At 38.6% G+C, this 16,010-nt stretch overlaps 3 protein-coding genes and 1 pseudogene across 3 annotated transcripts; all 4 read left to right on the forward strand.

Annotated features, from left to right (window-relative positions):
• The first annotated feature begins 287 nt into the window (after positions 1-287).
• LOC134315731 (protocadherin beta-18-like) lies at positions 288-3,749 on the forward strand. The gene is made up of 2 exons (XM_062996453.1): positions 288-2,705; positions 3,636-3,749. The coding sequence occupies exons 1-2, from the start codon at positions 288-290 to the stop codon at positions 3,747-3,749; spliced, it is 2,532 nt and encodes an 843-aa protein (XP_062852523.1).
• Positions 3,750-4,475: 726 nt separating this feature from the next.
• Positions 4,476-9,241, forward strand: LOC134315888 (protocadherin beta-16-like; annotated as a pseudogene).
• A 75-nt stretch (positions 9,242-9,316) lies between these two features.
• Positions 9,317-12,024, forward strand: LOC134316046 (protocadherin gamma-A2-like). Its single transcript, XM_062996476.1, has 2 exons — positions 9,317-11,749; positions 11,992-12,024. Exons 1-2 carry the CDS (start codon positions 9,317-9,319, stop codon positions 12,022-12,024), a joined length of 2,466 nt encoding a protein of 821 aa, XP_062852546.1.
• A 58-nt stretch (positions 12,025-12,082) lies between these two features.
• LOC134316189 (protocadherin gamma-A11-like) lies at positions 12,083-14,524 on the forward strand. The gene has a single exon (XM_062996544.1). The coding sequence runs from the start codon at positions 12,083-12,085 to the stop codon at positions 14,522-14,524; it is 2,442 nt and encodes an 813-aa protein (XP_062852614.1).
• The last annotated feature ends 1,486 nt before the right edge of the window (positions 14,525-16,010 follow it).

Here is a 16,010-nt window from a genome sequence, read left to right on the forward strand (position 1 = left end):
GCACTATTTCGTTTCAAGTAGTACAAAGAATAACGTGATTTGGATTTAGACGCCGTTTAAGTGTTGTACTCTGTTTCAACTTTGAGTGGTGCTGTTGCCCATAGAAATGATCACATCGTTCGTATTATTGCTTCTAGAATGGGTTGTGCCCATGAGGTAGATGGAGAAAGCTTAGGCAGTCTAATTTTAGCACGCACTTTTGTCATAGCCACATAAAAACTCCGATCTCTAATCTAATGCGTTAAATCTGTTAAGAGGTTAAGACTTCGCACAAGTTGTACGTGGATATGACGTGGATTATCGATGGGAAAAATGCCTTGGAAATAGGCCAACCTTTGGTTATGAAAACAAGGTTTGCCATTGTTCTTTGTTGCCTCATGGTCGCAGTAAATGGACAAATCCGTTATTCCATACCAGAAGAGATGAAACCCGGCTTGTTTGTTGGAGATGTAGCCAAAGACCTGGGGTTGGATGTAAAGAGGTTGGTATCAGGGAGAGCCCGTCTAGTTATTGACGATAGTAAACAATACGTCGAGCTAAATCGCAACAATGGTCATTTATTAGTAAAAGAAAGGATAGACCGAGAACAGCTCTGTGCTCAAAGGTCTCCATGTAGCTTTGGTCTTGAGATTTTACTTGAAAATCCTTTAGAATTCTTTTCTGTTACAGTTGAAATTGAAGATATAAACGATCACGCACCAGCGTTTTTTAAAAAAGAAATTACCCTTGAGACCAGTGAATCTGCTCCAATAGGCACGATTTTCCTACTGGATACAGCAACTGATCCAGATGTTGGTTTAAATTCTCTTCAAACTTACAACCTAAAACCTATGGACCATTTCGCTTTAAAGCAGCATACTCGAGTTGATGGTAGCAAATATGCAGAGCTGGTGCTACAGACTCCACTAGACCGTGAGAAAAACAGCGAACATTCGTTAGTACTAACTGCTGTTGATGGTGGAAATCCTCCGCGATCTGGAGCAGTTAAAATACGTGTTACTGTCCTCGACGCAAACGACAATATTCCAGTATTTACAGAATCTGTGTACAGAGCAAGTGTAAAAGAGAATACAGCGCCTGGCACCCTGATTATAAAAATTAGTGCCACCGATGAGGATCAAGGCCTCTACGGAAATGTCACGTATTCATTTACCAATTTGGATGACACAAATCAAGTTGTTCGTGTGGATGCACAAACCGGTAAAATAAGACTGATTGGTATTGTAGACTATGAAGTGGTTAAACTTTATGAAATAAATTTGCTGGCAAAAGACAGCGGAGGTCTCTCAGGCACAAGTAAACTCGTTATAGATGTTTTGGATGTGAACGACAATATCCCTGTTATTGACATTACATCTTTCTCAGGTAAACTCCCAGAAGACTCTCCTTCTGGTACAGTTGTGGCTTTGATCAATGTACAGGATTTAGACTCTGGTAAAAACGGAAATGTTAACTTAAATATTGAGCAAAATGTCAACTTTTTGATAAAACAATCACCGCGGAAATACTATACTCTGGTCACCGCTGGAACATTAGATAGAGAAAAAAATTCCAGTTTCAATTTGACATTAACTACCTCTGATGAGGGAACTCCGTCTTTGTCTAGCAAGAAAACAATCGTGTTAGAAATTACTGATATAAACGATAATGCGCCATTATTTAGTAAAAGTGAGTATAGAACAAACATCGTAGAAAACAATTCGCCCGGTGTATCTGTGTGGACTATTCAAGCAACGGATGCTGATACAGGACCAAACGCACGCATCACGTACTATCTCGTTGAAAGTGAGATTAGTGGTTCGTCTGTCTCAACATATTTCTCTGTTAATGCGGATAATGGAGTACTTTACGGCATGCGTTCGTTTGACTATGAGCAGATTAAAGAGTTTAAAATACAGGTGCGAGCTCAGGATGGAGGTTCTCCGCCGCTCACCAGTAATGCCACAGTCATAATTAACATTCAAGACCAGAATGACAACGCGCCTCAGGTTCTCTACCCAGTGCAAACTGGTAGCTCTATGGCTGCTGAAATGGTGCCTCGATCAGCCGATGTGGATTATTTTGTCACCAAAGTAGTGGCTGTTGATGTGGACTCAGGACAAAATGCATGGCTCTCATATAAACTGCAGAGGGCGATGGACAGAGCGCTTTTTGAAGTAGGAATTCATAATGGAGAAATAAGAACTATACGTCAAATCACTGATAAAGACGCTGTAAAACAGAAACTGACTGTTGTTGTGTCGGACAACGGAGAGCCCTCTCGTTCATCTACAGTAAATGTTAACGTGGTGCTGGCAGACAGTTTCCCTGAAATGCTTTCGGAGTTAACCGACTTTACAGGCGATAAGGAATACAACGACCACCTCACTTTTTGTTTAGTTTTGACATTGGCTGCAGTGTCATTTCTTTTTATAACTTGTTTAATTGTTATAATGGCAGTGAAAATCTACCGATGGCGACAATATCGTATGTATCAGTCCAATCTACCTGTTATACCGTATTACCCACCATGTTATGCTGACTCTTCAAGAACTGGAACTCTAAAGCATGTAGACAATTGTGATGTCTACATGAGTACCGATTTAGGAAAAAATTATGTGAAATACGCCGGACCAAACACGCTGGTGAGACTTAACTGTGCTAGAGCAGATTTTCTTTTAAAGGAAATTTGCTGTGACGACGATACTGAAAACAACTACACACCGGTAAGTTAAAGATTATCTTATGTGGTATTGCTATTCGTGGCACTGATGTGGTAGTCGGCGTTTTCTGACAACATATTACGGCAGTAGGAAATCATGAATATGATCAAACCAAAATGTGAACTAATTGCCATGCTGTAGTTAAACAACAGAAAGAGACAAACTGGTGTGTAAAGTGGACTTACAAAATGGAGAACCAAGAATAAATCACCGAGAGTATTTTTAGTCTGGATACTGGTGAAATGCAGATAGGTCAGATGAACAGATTAGCTTAATCGTTGTTTTCAAGCCCTGATTTCAGTTTCCTTAAATAGCTTATAACTAATTAAATACATTGCATATATTACCCTTATAACCTGTCAGGTGTCAGGAAGGAGGGTGTCCATAAACCCTACATGTAGAAACAAGAGACAGAACACTTGTGTTTAACTTGGCTGCAGGATTATTATTATCTATGTTAAGGAACATGTATGTAATTTTAAGGAATATAAACCAACCTGTATGTAGAAACAAGAGGCAGAACACTTAAACGTGTTTAACTTGGCTGCAGGATTTATTCTGCCTCCAATTGCCTCCTCCGTATTAAAAAACTTTTGTAAGTTCAAGCTATGCAAGCTGCATTACATTGTTGAAATGCTTTGTGCTAGGCTTACGGTACTGCTGGTATAAATAAATTACTGGTATGAATACAATACATTTGCAATTGCTATCTATTGCATATCAAGGCGCACAATTAACCTTTCATCCATCCAAAAGCACGTCAAGTCTACAGTGCAAACGGGAGCACAATTCAGGAAAGAGAGGGCTAAGACAGGTGGAGGTCAATTATCTGCAACAGGCCTTACTGTGGAAGAGGAAGAAACAATGTTAACCCTAGGCCGAACATGGAGTAGATGTACAGTATGTTTAAAGCTTCCATCTACCCCACCTCAGCCTACATCCCCTGTGCAACCCAGTCAACAGGACATCAAGGCCAAGCAGCTTTCTATGGCAGAGTTTCAGCTAACCAATGCCATCTATTTCTGTGCCAGTTATACTGCCCTCTGAGCAAGTGTTTTATTTAACTGTATACCATTAACGCAGCCATCTTGCAGCCAATGCAGTCATGCCAATTGGAGATACTAAAAAGTGTGTGTGTGTGTGTGTGTGTGTGTGTGTCTGTGTGTGGGGGGGGGGGGGGGGGGGGGGGGGGGGGCGAACTTTCTGGTATGTTTCCCGGCTTTCGGATAGAGAGGTAGTAAAACAGACAACAAATGAATGATGCAAGATTATACTCAAAAAATGGTAAAGCATACTTAAATTATGTAAGTAATCCAATACAAATATATATATTTTAAGTCATCTTTACTCATATTGTTTGCATAGAAACAAATGCTGGTTAACAGTGTGTCAACATTGCGAATTAGCCACAAATAATTAAAATACATAGACTTAATCAAAAGTAAACAACCTGTTTATGTTATATTCGGTGTTTGTGTGTGTGTGTGTGTGTGTGTGTGTGTGTGTGTGTGTGTGTGTGGTTAGCTGGCTGTGCAGTTCAGTCTATTGGACATAGAGTGCCGCTCTTGGTCAAGTAGTTGCAGACTGCAGTGCTTTTCGCTGAACCTCCCACTTTATTTGAATTGAAAAAGTAGGTCTCTGTAATGCGGTGACCGAGAAACGACACCTTAGCATTTATGCAAACATTTTCGGTCGTCGCTCTTTACTTATATCTGATCAGATTCTCCAAAAAAAATTGTTTTATTTTGGCCTTTCAGAAAGTGCCAAACAACGATGGCGCTCCAAGTTACGTTGTTTTTATGGCTCATTCATTTTAGTGCAGTATGCGGACAGGTTATTTACTCAATTCCGGAGGAAATGCCAAAAGGTTCGTTTGTCGGTAACATTGGTCAGGATTTGGGCTTGGATTTGAAGAGATTAACATCGGGTAAAGCTCGAATTTACACTGGGGACAACGCGGAATACATCGACATGAACAAAGAACGGGGAGTCCTGCTTGTGAAAGAGAGAATAGACAGAGAAGCCATTTGCGGACAGACAACGCCTTGTGCTTTACATTTCCAGGTTCTTCTTGAAAACCCAATGGAATTTTATACTGTTACAGTTTACGTTATGGATATAAACGACAACCCTCCTTCATTTAAACGGGTGGAAATGAATTTTAGAATTAGTGAGTCGGCTTCACCGGGGGCAAAATTTGTCTTAGAAAGAGCAATGGATCCAGATGTAGGTGTTAATGGTGTTCATAGTTATTCATTAAATCGCACAGACAATTTTTCACTAAAACTGCACAATCAGTCAGATGGTCATATATTTGTCGAAATGATTTTGCTCAAACAACTTGATCGAGAAACTCTCGAGCACTTATCCTTGCTCTTGATAGCTGTAGATGGAGGTAATCCGCCGTTATGTGGGACTGCACAGATATATATTACAGTTTTAGATGTTAACGATAATCCGCCTGTTTTCACAGAGCCAGTAGGCTATATAAAGCAACCATTACAGAGAGTTCGCAAAAAGGCATGGTTGTTACACGAGTTAGCGCAGCAGACGCTGACAAAGAATCTAACGGTAAAATAAAATATTCAATTACAAATACATTAGACACTGTTCCTGTATTATTTGCAATTAATGAAACAAATGGTGAAATTAAAGTGGCTGGAAATCTAGACTATGAACAGGCTCGTCAGCATCAAATTCAGGTACAGGCAACTGATGATGGCGGTTTAACTGATTCTGGTAAAGTCATTGTAGATGTGACAGATACAAATGATAACACACCAGTTATTAATATAATGTCTAAACTTAACACCATACCTGAAGACTCAAAACCAAACATGGTCGTGACAATGATAAACGTCCAAGACCCAGACTCGGGTGTAAATGGGGAAGTCCATTGTTTACTGAATTCAAATATCCCTTTTACGCTTAAATCAACCGCTAACAATTTTTTCACTTTGGTCACTGATAGCGATTTAGACCGGGAAAAGGATTTTGAATATAACATCACTGTTATTTGTTCTGATGAAGGATATCCGTCTTTTTCTATAGCAGCGTTACACTTTCCTTACAGATAACAGATGTTAATGATAACGCACCTGTCTTTGAGAAAAGCTCATATGAGGTATTTATTAAAGAAAACAACAAAGCAGAACTGTCCATATTTACCGTTAAAGCCACAGACGCAGACTGGAGCCAAAATGCCCAAATTTCTTACATGTTGGAGGATTCGACGGTTAATGGAGTTCCTATTTTCTTTTATGTGTCGGTTAACGCTGATAGTGGTGTTATCCACACAGTGCGCTCTTTTGATTACGAGCAGATACATTTTTTTCAATTCCACGTTAAGGCACAAGACAGAGGAAACCCTCCTCTTGTTAGTAATGTGAGTGTAAAGATAATTATTCAGGACCAGAATGACAACGCGCCTCAGATTCTGTATCCAGTACAAACTGGTGGCTCTGTTGTGGCTGAAATGGTACCTCATTCTGCAGATGTGGGCTTTCTCGTCACTAAAGTAGTTGCTGTAGATGTGGACTCTGGACAGAACGCCTGGCTCTCATATAAACTGCAGAAAGCGACAGACAGGGCTCTGTTTGAAGTTGGATTACACAGTGGAGAAATACGAACTATACGACAAGTCACTGATAAAGATGCTGTCAAGCAGAAGCTAAATGTTATTGTGGAGGACAACGGAGACCCCTCTCGTTCAGCTACAGTCAATGTTAACGTGGTGCTGGCAGACAGTTTGCCTGAAATGCTCTTGGAGTTCGTCGACGTAAAGCACAGACAGGAGCACAACCACATCCTGACTTTTTATCTCATCTTGGCTTTGACTTTAGTTTCAGTGCTTTTTATCGCGACAGTTATAACCACACTTTCAGTCAAATGCTACAGGTGGAGACGTGAACGGGCTTTTTACAAATCTGGTGCCAATCTACCTGTAATTCCGTATTATCCACCCCTTTATGCAGACTTAGGGGGAACAGGAACGTTTAAGCAAATGTAGCCTACAATAATGAAGCGAATGGAACAACTGACTCTATAAGGAGTGATTTGAAATATGCCAGACCTTCATCTGGAAACATAATTAGTCTGAACAGTGATGTAACACAGACACTGACGCTTGCGCATAGAAGTAATTTGACTAATCATGGTTTCAGAGATCAGGTAAGTTTTTTTGTAGTCACTTTAATCTCCCTAGTATTTTGGCATATTAGAGAAAATAACTATTTTAAATGTCATTTGTTTCCTTGCATTTGGAGTATTACACTAAGTGGTTTAAATCTTTGTTGCTGTCCATGGTGCTTAAACAGAAAATGTGCTTTTCTTTTTTTTTTTTTTTTTTCCTAGAAGCAATTTGTTATTTAGCATTAATTAAGAAATTACATCATTCTAAAACAGTAATTTGTGTATTTATTTTTAATTCCTTTTCGTCTTGGTTAGGGCGCCACCACAAAGCAAGGCAGGAATACATGCTGAACAGTGCGCCAATCCATTGTAGGGTGACACATACTCAGTTACAGCTGGCACTTCAAAATACCCCATTCACATGTTGGCATGTTTTGTGAGAAAAAAAACATATAGTAAACTTCTCACAGACTGATTTAAGGCACCCACTTACTTTGCCATTAGCATAGTTGTGCCATGTTAATTGATATACTTTGTTATTTAGAGAATTTAATTCTGTTTACTGCCCTATTATTAATTTTATATCATTCTGCACTGTAAGGAATTTCACTAAAATAACAGTAAAATGCTGGCATCTTTGCATCTACTGTAAATTATTTTAACATTATTTTACTGTATACTGAATTACAGTGTATAACAGTATAACTGTTTTATGGTAATTTTACAGTAAATGTCAGCATGCTGCTGTTATTTTCCAGCGTATTTACTGTAATATAACAGCATATTAATGTAAACTGGATTACAGTATGACAGTAGAATGACTGTTTTCTACAAAATATGCAAGCATGTTATTGTTTAATGCTACTTTTGCATTTTATTTATATAAAACCTCCCAAATAAAAGTAGAATGTCTGAAGGATACACTTTCACAAACATTGCTGTAGTTCATTTCAAGTTCTTAATGAAATTTACAGCTGAATTAATGACTTTACAAAACCCATGAACATAAGATGCAGAGTTTAAATAGCGTCAAGAACAATGTAGCACTGGCTTACAATAGTTAAATAAATAAAGAGTAAGATGACCTTAAACAAACTTTACAAAGGTCCTAAACTTTGGTGCTTGGTTGCTAACACTGCATAAGCTACAGAGCTTATTTACTAATTTTAGTAACGTGATGTCACAGACCAAATTAAAAACATCTGAAATCTTAAAACCGCAATAATTATGCAGACAAAACAGTACTGGACACTGCCGACAACAGCTTCCCCCTTGCTTACACTTAACGTGGACTGCTCTTACCAAAGCAGTCCAGTTTTGTCGGTCGCAATTAAACTGGTTCGTGTTGACTTCTTTTTGTGAACGATAGAATTAGGCGCTGATTTTAGGCCCAGGCACTGATTTAAAATTTCTTTCTTTTGTTAACTAAAACAGTACGCATTGTTTGGCACTTCATGCACTGACTGAATGTTGTGCCGATGTGCGAAACAGTCTACCGAGCAGTGCACATACTATAGGAGTGCGCGAACAGTTGAAAACAAGATAAACCGAAAGAATCTTCTACTTCTATACCAAATAATCTGGCTCATCACATCGCATCAAGCTCACAGTTCATCACTCAAAACAAGTATGATTAGGGTTATCATGAAAAGAAAAACATTAACCTTTAATCATTAGTACGATGTTGATGAATATTAACTGGATTGTTGTAAATTCACCGTAATTTATTACAGTATGTGTTTTAATTCATTGTTTTCTTTGTTTTTGTCACAACATTCACCAATCTAACTATGTTCTATCACATACTCTACTTTAAATGTTTGTACTTCTACATGATATGATGCCGCTCTTAATTATGGTGTTGGGATAACTTCGTTATAAATATTTTGAAATTTTTTAAATGTGTTATAAATATGGTGCTACCAGTTATTCCTTATTAATTACACATTTAGCCATTTGAAGGGGGAACGGAAACTGTACAATTATGAGACTTATGAAACCACTGACCTAAATATAAGTAATCTAAAACCTTCCACATTATTAGCACCTGTAACATAAAGACTCACGCATGACAGTGGTAGTCGGGTGAAGAGTAGTAACTCTGTTTTAGGGGTTATGATTATCTGACATTATTTAAATATTTCTGAAACAAATAATTTAGCATGTATGTATACGATCACCAATATGTTTTCTTCATTCGTCAACTTACTGTATTGCAATGAGTTGTCTTTCATTTTTGTTGCAATATTTATTTAATGCTCTAGGGGCCGCTGTTGGTCAGCGCGTGTCTTTTAAGACGCTCATTAGCAAAAGTGTACGACCAAGCTGATATTACACACTGCCGAATTTCTTCTCATTTTAAGTTGCCTCTCCAGGTGTACAACCCGACCGGCATTCTTAAAACCTAAAGTTAACATTCAAATATTTTAATTTTATCGATTTATTGAGTTTTATATTTTAACGTGGATTGTAGTACTGGTAATATGAGGTTTCTTTGTCCCTTCATGACCCGGAAAACTGGCGTTTCTCTGTGGCCGCTTTTGTTGCCCGTTCTTTTTTGCTTTATCGTGACCGTTGCACACGGACAGGTTCGTTATTCTATTCCCGAAGAGATGACCAGAGGATCACTAGTCGGAAACATCGTTCAGGATCTCGGATTGGATATTAAAAGGCTAAAGTCTGGTCGAGCGCGGATCTTTACGGAGGGCAGTCGTGAGTATATTGGCTTGAATGTGGATAAAGGCACCTTGGTAGTACAAGAGAGAATAGACAGAGAGGAGCTGTGCGCTCAAGTGTCGCCTTGCTCGTTACATTTTCAGATAATTTTAGAAAGCCCAATGGAACTGCATCATATTGATGTGGAAATCTTGGATATAAACGACAACGCTCCAGTTTTTGCAAGGAATGAAATCAGTTTTCAGATAAGTGAGCTGGCTCTTTCTGGTGCAAAATTTTCTTTGGATAATGCATATGACCCTGACGTAGGTATGAATTCCCTCCAGAGATACACACTTAATCCAGCGAATATTTTTTCTTTAAAAGAATCAACTGATCAAAACAATATAAAACACGTGGAAATGGTTTTACAAGCACCTTTAGATAGAGAGAAACAAGAAGAACACACATTAACTCTAGTGGCTTTTGATGGAGGGAATCCACAAAAATCAGGCACTTTAAAAATAACTGTTACTGTTTTGGATGTAAACGACAATGCGCCTGTATTTAGTTTTCCTTTATATCGTGTTTTTCTAGTGGAAAATTCACCTAAAGGCACGCAGTTGATAACAGTGACTGCTAGTGATAAAGACAAAGGAGCAAACGCTAAGGTGACTTACTCGTTTTCGCAAAGCACAGGAAAGAATTTGGAATTGTTTAATATTGACTCTGTCACCGGCGAAATCACTGTTAACGGTGATATAGACTTTGAAAAATCAAAACATATTCAAATAAACGTTGAAGCTACAGACATAGGCGGCCTAACAGATTCATCTAAAGTGGTAATTGACATAACAGATGTTAACGACAATGCGCCTGTCATAAATCTAATCTCATTTTCTAATACAATTCCGGAGGACTCCAAACCAGAGACTGTAATAGCTATTCTAAACGTCAAAGATTTGGATTCCGGGAAAAACGGACAAGTAAAATGTGGAATAGCTCAGGAGACACCATTCAAAATTAAACTAACGTCAACCAATTTCTACAGCTTGGTTACTGCGCAATTTTTAGATCGCGAGAAATTGTTTGAATACAGAATAACTATCACAGCTAATGATGAGGGTTCACCGTATTTATATACAAATAAAACGTTGATGCTCAAAATATCTGATGTCAACGACAACGCCCCTGTTTTCCAGAGCTACTCCTACACTTCTTATCTGATGGAAAATAATTTACCTGGAGCGTCTATATTTGCAGTGACAGCAACTGACAAAGACTCGGGTAATAATGCGCGTATTTCATATTTACTAGAAGAACAATCTGTCAATGGTGTGGCTGCCTCATCTTATATTTCAGTTAATGCAGAAAGCGGAGAGATTCTTGCCCTTCGGTCATTTGATTACGAGCAAACGAAAGAGTTCAACATATGCGTAAAAGCGCAAGATGGAGGCAACCCGCCTCTCAGTTGCAACGTGAGCGTAAAAGTAATTATTCAGGACAAGAATGACAATGCGCCTCAGATTCTGTATCCGGTACAAACTGGTAGCTCCGTGATAGCTGAAATGGTACCTCGTTCTGCAGATGTGGGTTTTCTTGTTACTAAAGTAGTGGCTGTAGATGTGGACTCTGGACAGAATGCTTGGCTCTCGTATAAACTGCAGAAAGCGACGGACAGAGCAATGTTTGAAGTGGGATTACACAATGGAGAAATAAGAACTGTGCGCCAAGTCACTGATAAAGATGCTGTGAAACAGAAACTGACCGTTGTGGTGGAGGACAACGGTGACCCCCCTCGTTCAGCTACAGTAAATGTTAACGTGGTGCTGGCCGACAGTTTCCCTGAAGTGTTCTCAGAGTTCACTGACTTTACCCACGATAAGGAATACAACGACGACCTGACATTTTATCTAGCATTGGCTTTAGTGGTAGTTTCTTTTTTCTTTATTGTGTCCATCATAACTATACTGTCTGTTAAATGCTACAGATGGAGACGTGAACGGATGTTTAACAAATTAGGCGCAAATCTTCCAGTTATTCCGTATTACCCACCCCTTTACGCAGACGGAGGAACATTGCAGCATATGTATAGTCATGAAGCTTATAGATCAACTGACTCTAGAAAGAGTCATTTGAAGTACGGCAAACCTTCCACTGAGAGCGTCATGAGTCTGGACACCAATGCAACACAATCACCCAATCGTGCGCAGAAGGAGGAACTGTTTAGCCAGGTGAGAATTAACCAGGTGAGAATTAGTGTACAGTTTATTGGTAATATTTTCTTTCTGTTGAATAATAATTCAGTGATAAAAAATAATTGTGTGATAAAAATGATGTGTAATATATATTTTTGTTGCAATATTTATTCAATGCTCTGAGGGCCGCTGTTGGTCAGGATGTGCGGTCCTTAAACGCTCATTAGAAGATCCTCCCTTGCAATCTGACATCATACAGAATTTATCTTGAATACCGACTGTCTCAAACGTGTATTGCCCGACAGGCTTTGCTTCATATACCCGTCGAATATATTTAAACATCCATAGTGTTTCTTGATTTTTTATATATTTGACAAGAACTGCAGGATTTGGAATATGATGTTTCTTTGTTCTTTCAGCGGAAAGAGTGGTTCCATCACTGATGTTTTATGGTTACTCCGTTCTCTTGTTCTGTTGCTTTTTTCCGTGGCCTTTGCGCAAGGGCAAGTTCGTTATTCTGTTCCAGAGGAGATGAACAAAGGATCGCTGGTAGGAAATATCATTCAGGATCTCAGTTTGGATGTTAAAAGACTGAAATATGGCCGAGCGCGGTTGGTCACGGAGGACAGTCGTGAGTACATTGGTCTAAATGTCGAAAAGGGTACTCTTATGGTGAAGGAGAGAATAGATAGAGAGGAGCTGTGTGCTCAGATCTCTCCATGTTCTTTACATTTTCAGCTAATTTTAGAAAACCCTCTGGAACTACATCAGATAGATGTAGAAATCACGGATATAAATGATAACGCTCCGTTTTTCTCGAGGAAAGAAATCAGCTTTCAAATAAGCGAATCAGCTTTCACCGGTGCAAAATTTTCATTAGACAGTGCGCATGATCCTGATGTAGGAAGTAATTCTCTACAAAGATACACTCTGGAGCCGACAAATCATTTTGTTTTAAAAGATTTTACTGATCATAATGGTTTGAAACAGGTAGAAATGGTGATACACGCACCTTTAGATAGAGAGACTAAAGAAGAGCATATATTAACTTTGATGGCATTTGATGGAGGAAACCCACAAAAGTCTGGCAACGTGAAAGTAGTCGTTACAGTTGTGGATGCCAATGATAATGCCCCTCTCTTTAGCTCGCCTTTATATCAAGTGTCCTTGCTAGAGAATTCGCCAAAAGGCACACATGTGACAACAGTGACTGCCAGTGATAAAGACAAAGGAGCCAACGCTAAGGTGACCTACTCGTTTTCGCAAAGCACAGGAAAGAGTTTGGATTTGTTTAATATTGACTCCGATACCGGTAAAATCACAGTTAGAGGTGACATAGACTTTGAAAAATCAAAAAATTTTCAAATTAATGTCGAAGCATCAGACAAATGGGGATTAACAGATTCTTGCAAAGTGGTGATTGAAATTATTGATGTTAATGACAATGCACCAGCCATAGGTGTAATTTCATTTTCGAATTTAGTGCCTGAAAATGCCCCTCCTGAGACTGTAATAGCTATTTTTAATGTTAAAGATGTTGATTCAGGAAAAAACGGACATGTGAAATGTTTAATAGGTCAGGATGAGCCCTTTAAAATCAAACCTACGTCCACCAATTTTTACAGCTTAGTTACTGCACAATATTTAGATCATGAAAAAAAAAACCAATACAATATAACAATCACTGCTGTTGATGAGGGTTCACCCTTTTTGTCTACAAATAAAACATTGGCAATTAAGATAACTGATGTCAACGACAATGCCCCTGCCTTTCAGCGTCACTCATACACCGCTTATGTGGTGGAAAATAATTTACCTGCAGTCTCCATATTCAAAGTGGCAGCGATTGACAATGACTCTGGTAACAATGCACGTATTTCATATTTTCTAGAGGAACAATCTGTCAACGGTGTTGCTGCTTCTTCATATATTTCAGTAAATGCAGAAAGCGGAGAGATTGTTGCTCTGCGGTCTTTTGATTACGAGCAAAACAAAGAGTTCAGTATTTGCGTAAAAGCGCAGGATGGAGGCAACCCGCCTCTCAGTAGCAACGTGACTGTAAAAATAACTATTCAAGACCAGAATGACAATGTGCCTCAGATTCTGTATCCAGTACAAACTGGTGGCTCTGTTATGGCTGAAATGGTACCTCGTTCTGCAGGTGTGGGATATCTTGTTACCAAAGTGGTTGCAATTGACGTGGACTCTGGACAGAATGCCTGGCTCTCATATAAACTGCAGAAAGCGATGGACAGGTCGCTGTTTGAAGTGGGATTACACAATGGAGAAATAAGAACTGTACGACAGGTCACTGATAAAGATGCTGTAAAACAGAAACTGACTGTTGTAGTGGAGGACAACGGTGACCCCTCTCGTTCAGCTACAGTCAATGTAAACGTGGTGCTGGCAGACAGTTTCCCTGAAGTGCTCTCGGAGTTCACTGACTTTACGCACAACAATGAATACAATGATCTGACTTTTTATCTAATCTTAGCATTGTCTGTAGTTTCATTTTTCTTTATCCTATCCATCATAGCCATACTATCAGTCAAATGTTACAGGTGGAGACAGGAACGAGCATTTTACAAAACTGGTGCCAATTTACCAGTTATTCCGTATTATCCATCCCTGTACTCAGGAGAAACAGGAACTTTACAACGTATGTATAATTATGAAAATTATAGAACAACTGATTCTAAAAATAGTGACTTTAAATGTGCCAGACCTCCAACTAAGAGCATCATAAGTCTGGACATCAGTGGGACACAGACACTGACGCATGTACAGAAGGACATACTGTTCAGTAACTCAGATGATCAGGTAAGGAGTCATTTATAAGCCTTTTAGTTCTTAAAAAAATTATTTATAAGAAAAGATGAATTAAATGTATCTTTTTATGAGCTTAAATATAGCACTCTCGATGCACATTACTTCAATTCTCAGGGGGCTGCTGTTCGCCAGAGTCTGCAGTCTTTTGTTGAAATGTGCAATTTGCTTGTTAAACCCTTCAAATACCTTTTTGCTTATATTAAGGGTTAGGGCCTTCTGGATTAGTGTTGATACATTCTTGATAAATGTTTGCTCACTCCTTGGAAGGTTCAACACTAATCCTAGTTTACTCCATTTTGGGAAATGTGCTTTCCTGGACTTTCAAAGCCTTAGCAATCTCTAACCTTTTCCAGACTGGTGCCAATTTTAATGACTTTGTTTAACATATGTACGTATTTGGATCTCTTGAGAGTGAGCATCATGCTGTTTTTGAAAACTTCACCCTTGCTTCAAATTACCAGACAGGTTCTATTTAAATGAGTTGATTAGATTCAACAGGTCTAGCAGTAATCATCCTTGGGCGTGGCTAGTAAATTTAAACCCAACTGTCAATTGGTCAGCTGTTGATTTGAGCTAAGGGGGGCATTTACTTTTTCACACAGTGGCAGAAAGGGCTGAACAGCATTTGTCCTTCAATGAATTAAAAAAAAAAACAGCTAAAAAGGATTTTGCCTTTTAATTGTAATTTTAATTGGGCTATTGTGCTCCAATTTTAAAAGAAGTATTATAATCAGAGACATATAACTGTGACAAATATGCAAAAAATAGAAGAAACATGGAAAGGACAAGTACTTTTTCACAGCACTGTATAAGTGTATCAGGTGGAGCAACAGATCTGGGATTTAAATACTGTTTATACTGTTTATATGGGGTGTTTAAATACTGCTTTTTTAATTACTTCAATATAGATACAAGGTATCCTATTAAGTTGTTATTGTACATATATAGTTATAGCTATTTTTAATGTGCTAAATCTTCTCAAGTTCTTTATCAGTAAACAGTTTCTGTTTTCAGGATGCTGTTGGCTTCATATTTTTGGTTGAAACATGATTGTATTCCCAGATCTGACGCAAAGGTGTTTTAAGAATCCTAACTGTACACCGTTGCTCCTAATAAACGTATACCAGTACAATACAGAGTTCTATGTCATTATGCTATTATAAATGGTGTGTTCTCTGTGTTGTCTAACACCCAAATAACATCTTATCAGTGGTGGTCCTGTGGTTTGTTTCTATTGTTGGATGGGGTTGAGAGGGCTGGCAATGTGTACAGAGCAACATATGGGCAACAGTCAGTAATTGTATAGCTACTAGTTGGTATACAATTGTAAACTAGCTAAATTGTAAATGTACAAGAGAATGTAAATAGTAGATTTAGCACATGGCAAGGTCTGTACAAGATGTCACAAATGAAGTGTTAGATTAGAGAATTTACTTTGTGCCTTGTGTGTGTGTCTATTTGTCGTGTGTGAGTGATGTAAAATTACAAGTGTTGA

The sequence above is a fragment of the Trichomycterus rosablanca genome, chromosome 1 (genome assembly GCF_030014385.1).
Source record: "Trichomycterus rosablanca isolate fTriRos1 chromosome 1, fTriRos1.hap1, whole genome shotgun sequence".
Classification (NCBI taxonomy): Eukaryota; Metazoa; Chordata; class Actinopteri; order Siluriformes; family Trichomycteridae; genus Trichomycterus; species Trichomycterus rosablanca.

What these genes read in the sequence shown, in the direction of transcription:
- LOC134316046 (XM_062996476.1), top strand. Translation starts at nt 9,317, where the DNA reads ATGAGGTTTCTTTGTCCCTTCATGACCCGGAAAACTGGCGTTTCTCTG. An exon ending in TTAACCAGGTGAGAATTAGT is followed by an intron (nt 11,750 to 11,991) that starts GTACAGTTTATT and finishes ATTGCCCGACAG; the next exon opens with GCTTTGCTTCATATACCCGT.
- LOC134316189 (XM_062996544.1), top strand. Translation starts at nt 12,083, where the DNA reads ATGATGTTTCTTTGTTCTTTCAGCGGAAAGAGTGGTTCCATCACTGAT.
- LOC134315731 (XM_062996453.1), top strand. Translation starts at nt 288, where the DNA reads ATGACGTGGATTATCGATGGGAAAAATGCCTTGGAAATAGGCCAACCT. An exon ending in CTGAAAACAACTACACACCG is followed by an intron (nt 2,706 to 3,635) that starts GTAAGTTAAAGA and finishes ACCCCACCTCAG; the next exon opens with CCTACATCCCCTGTGCAACC.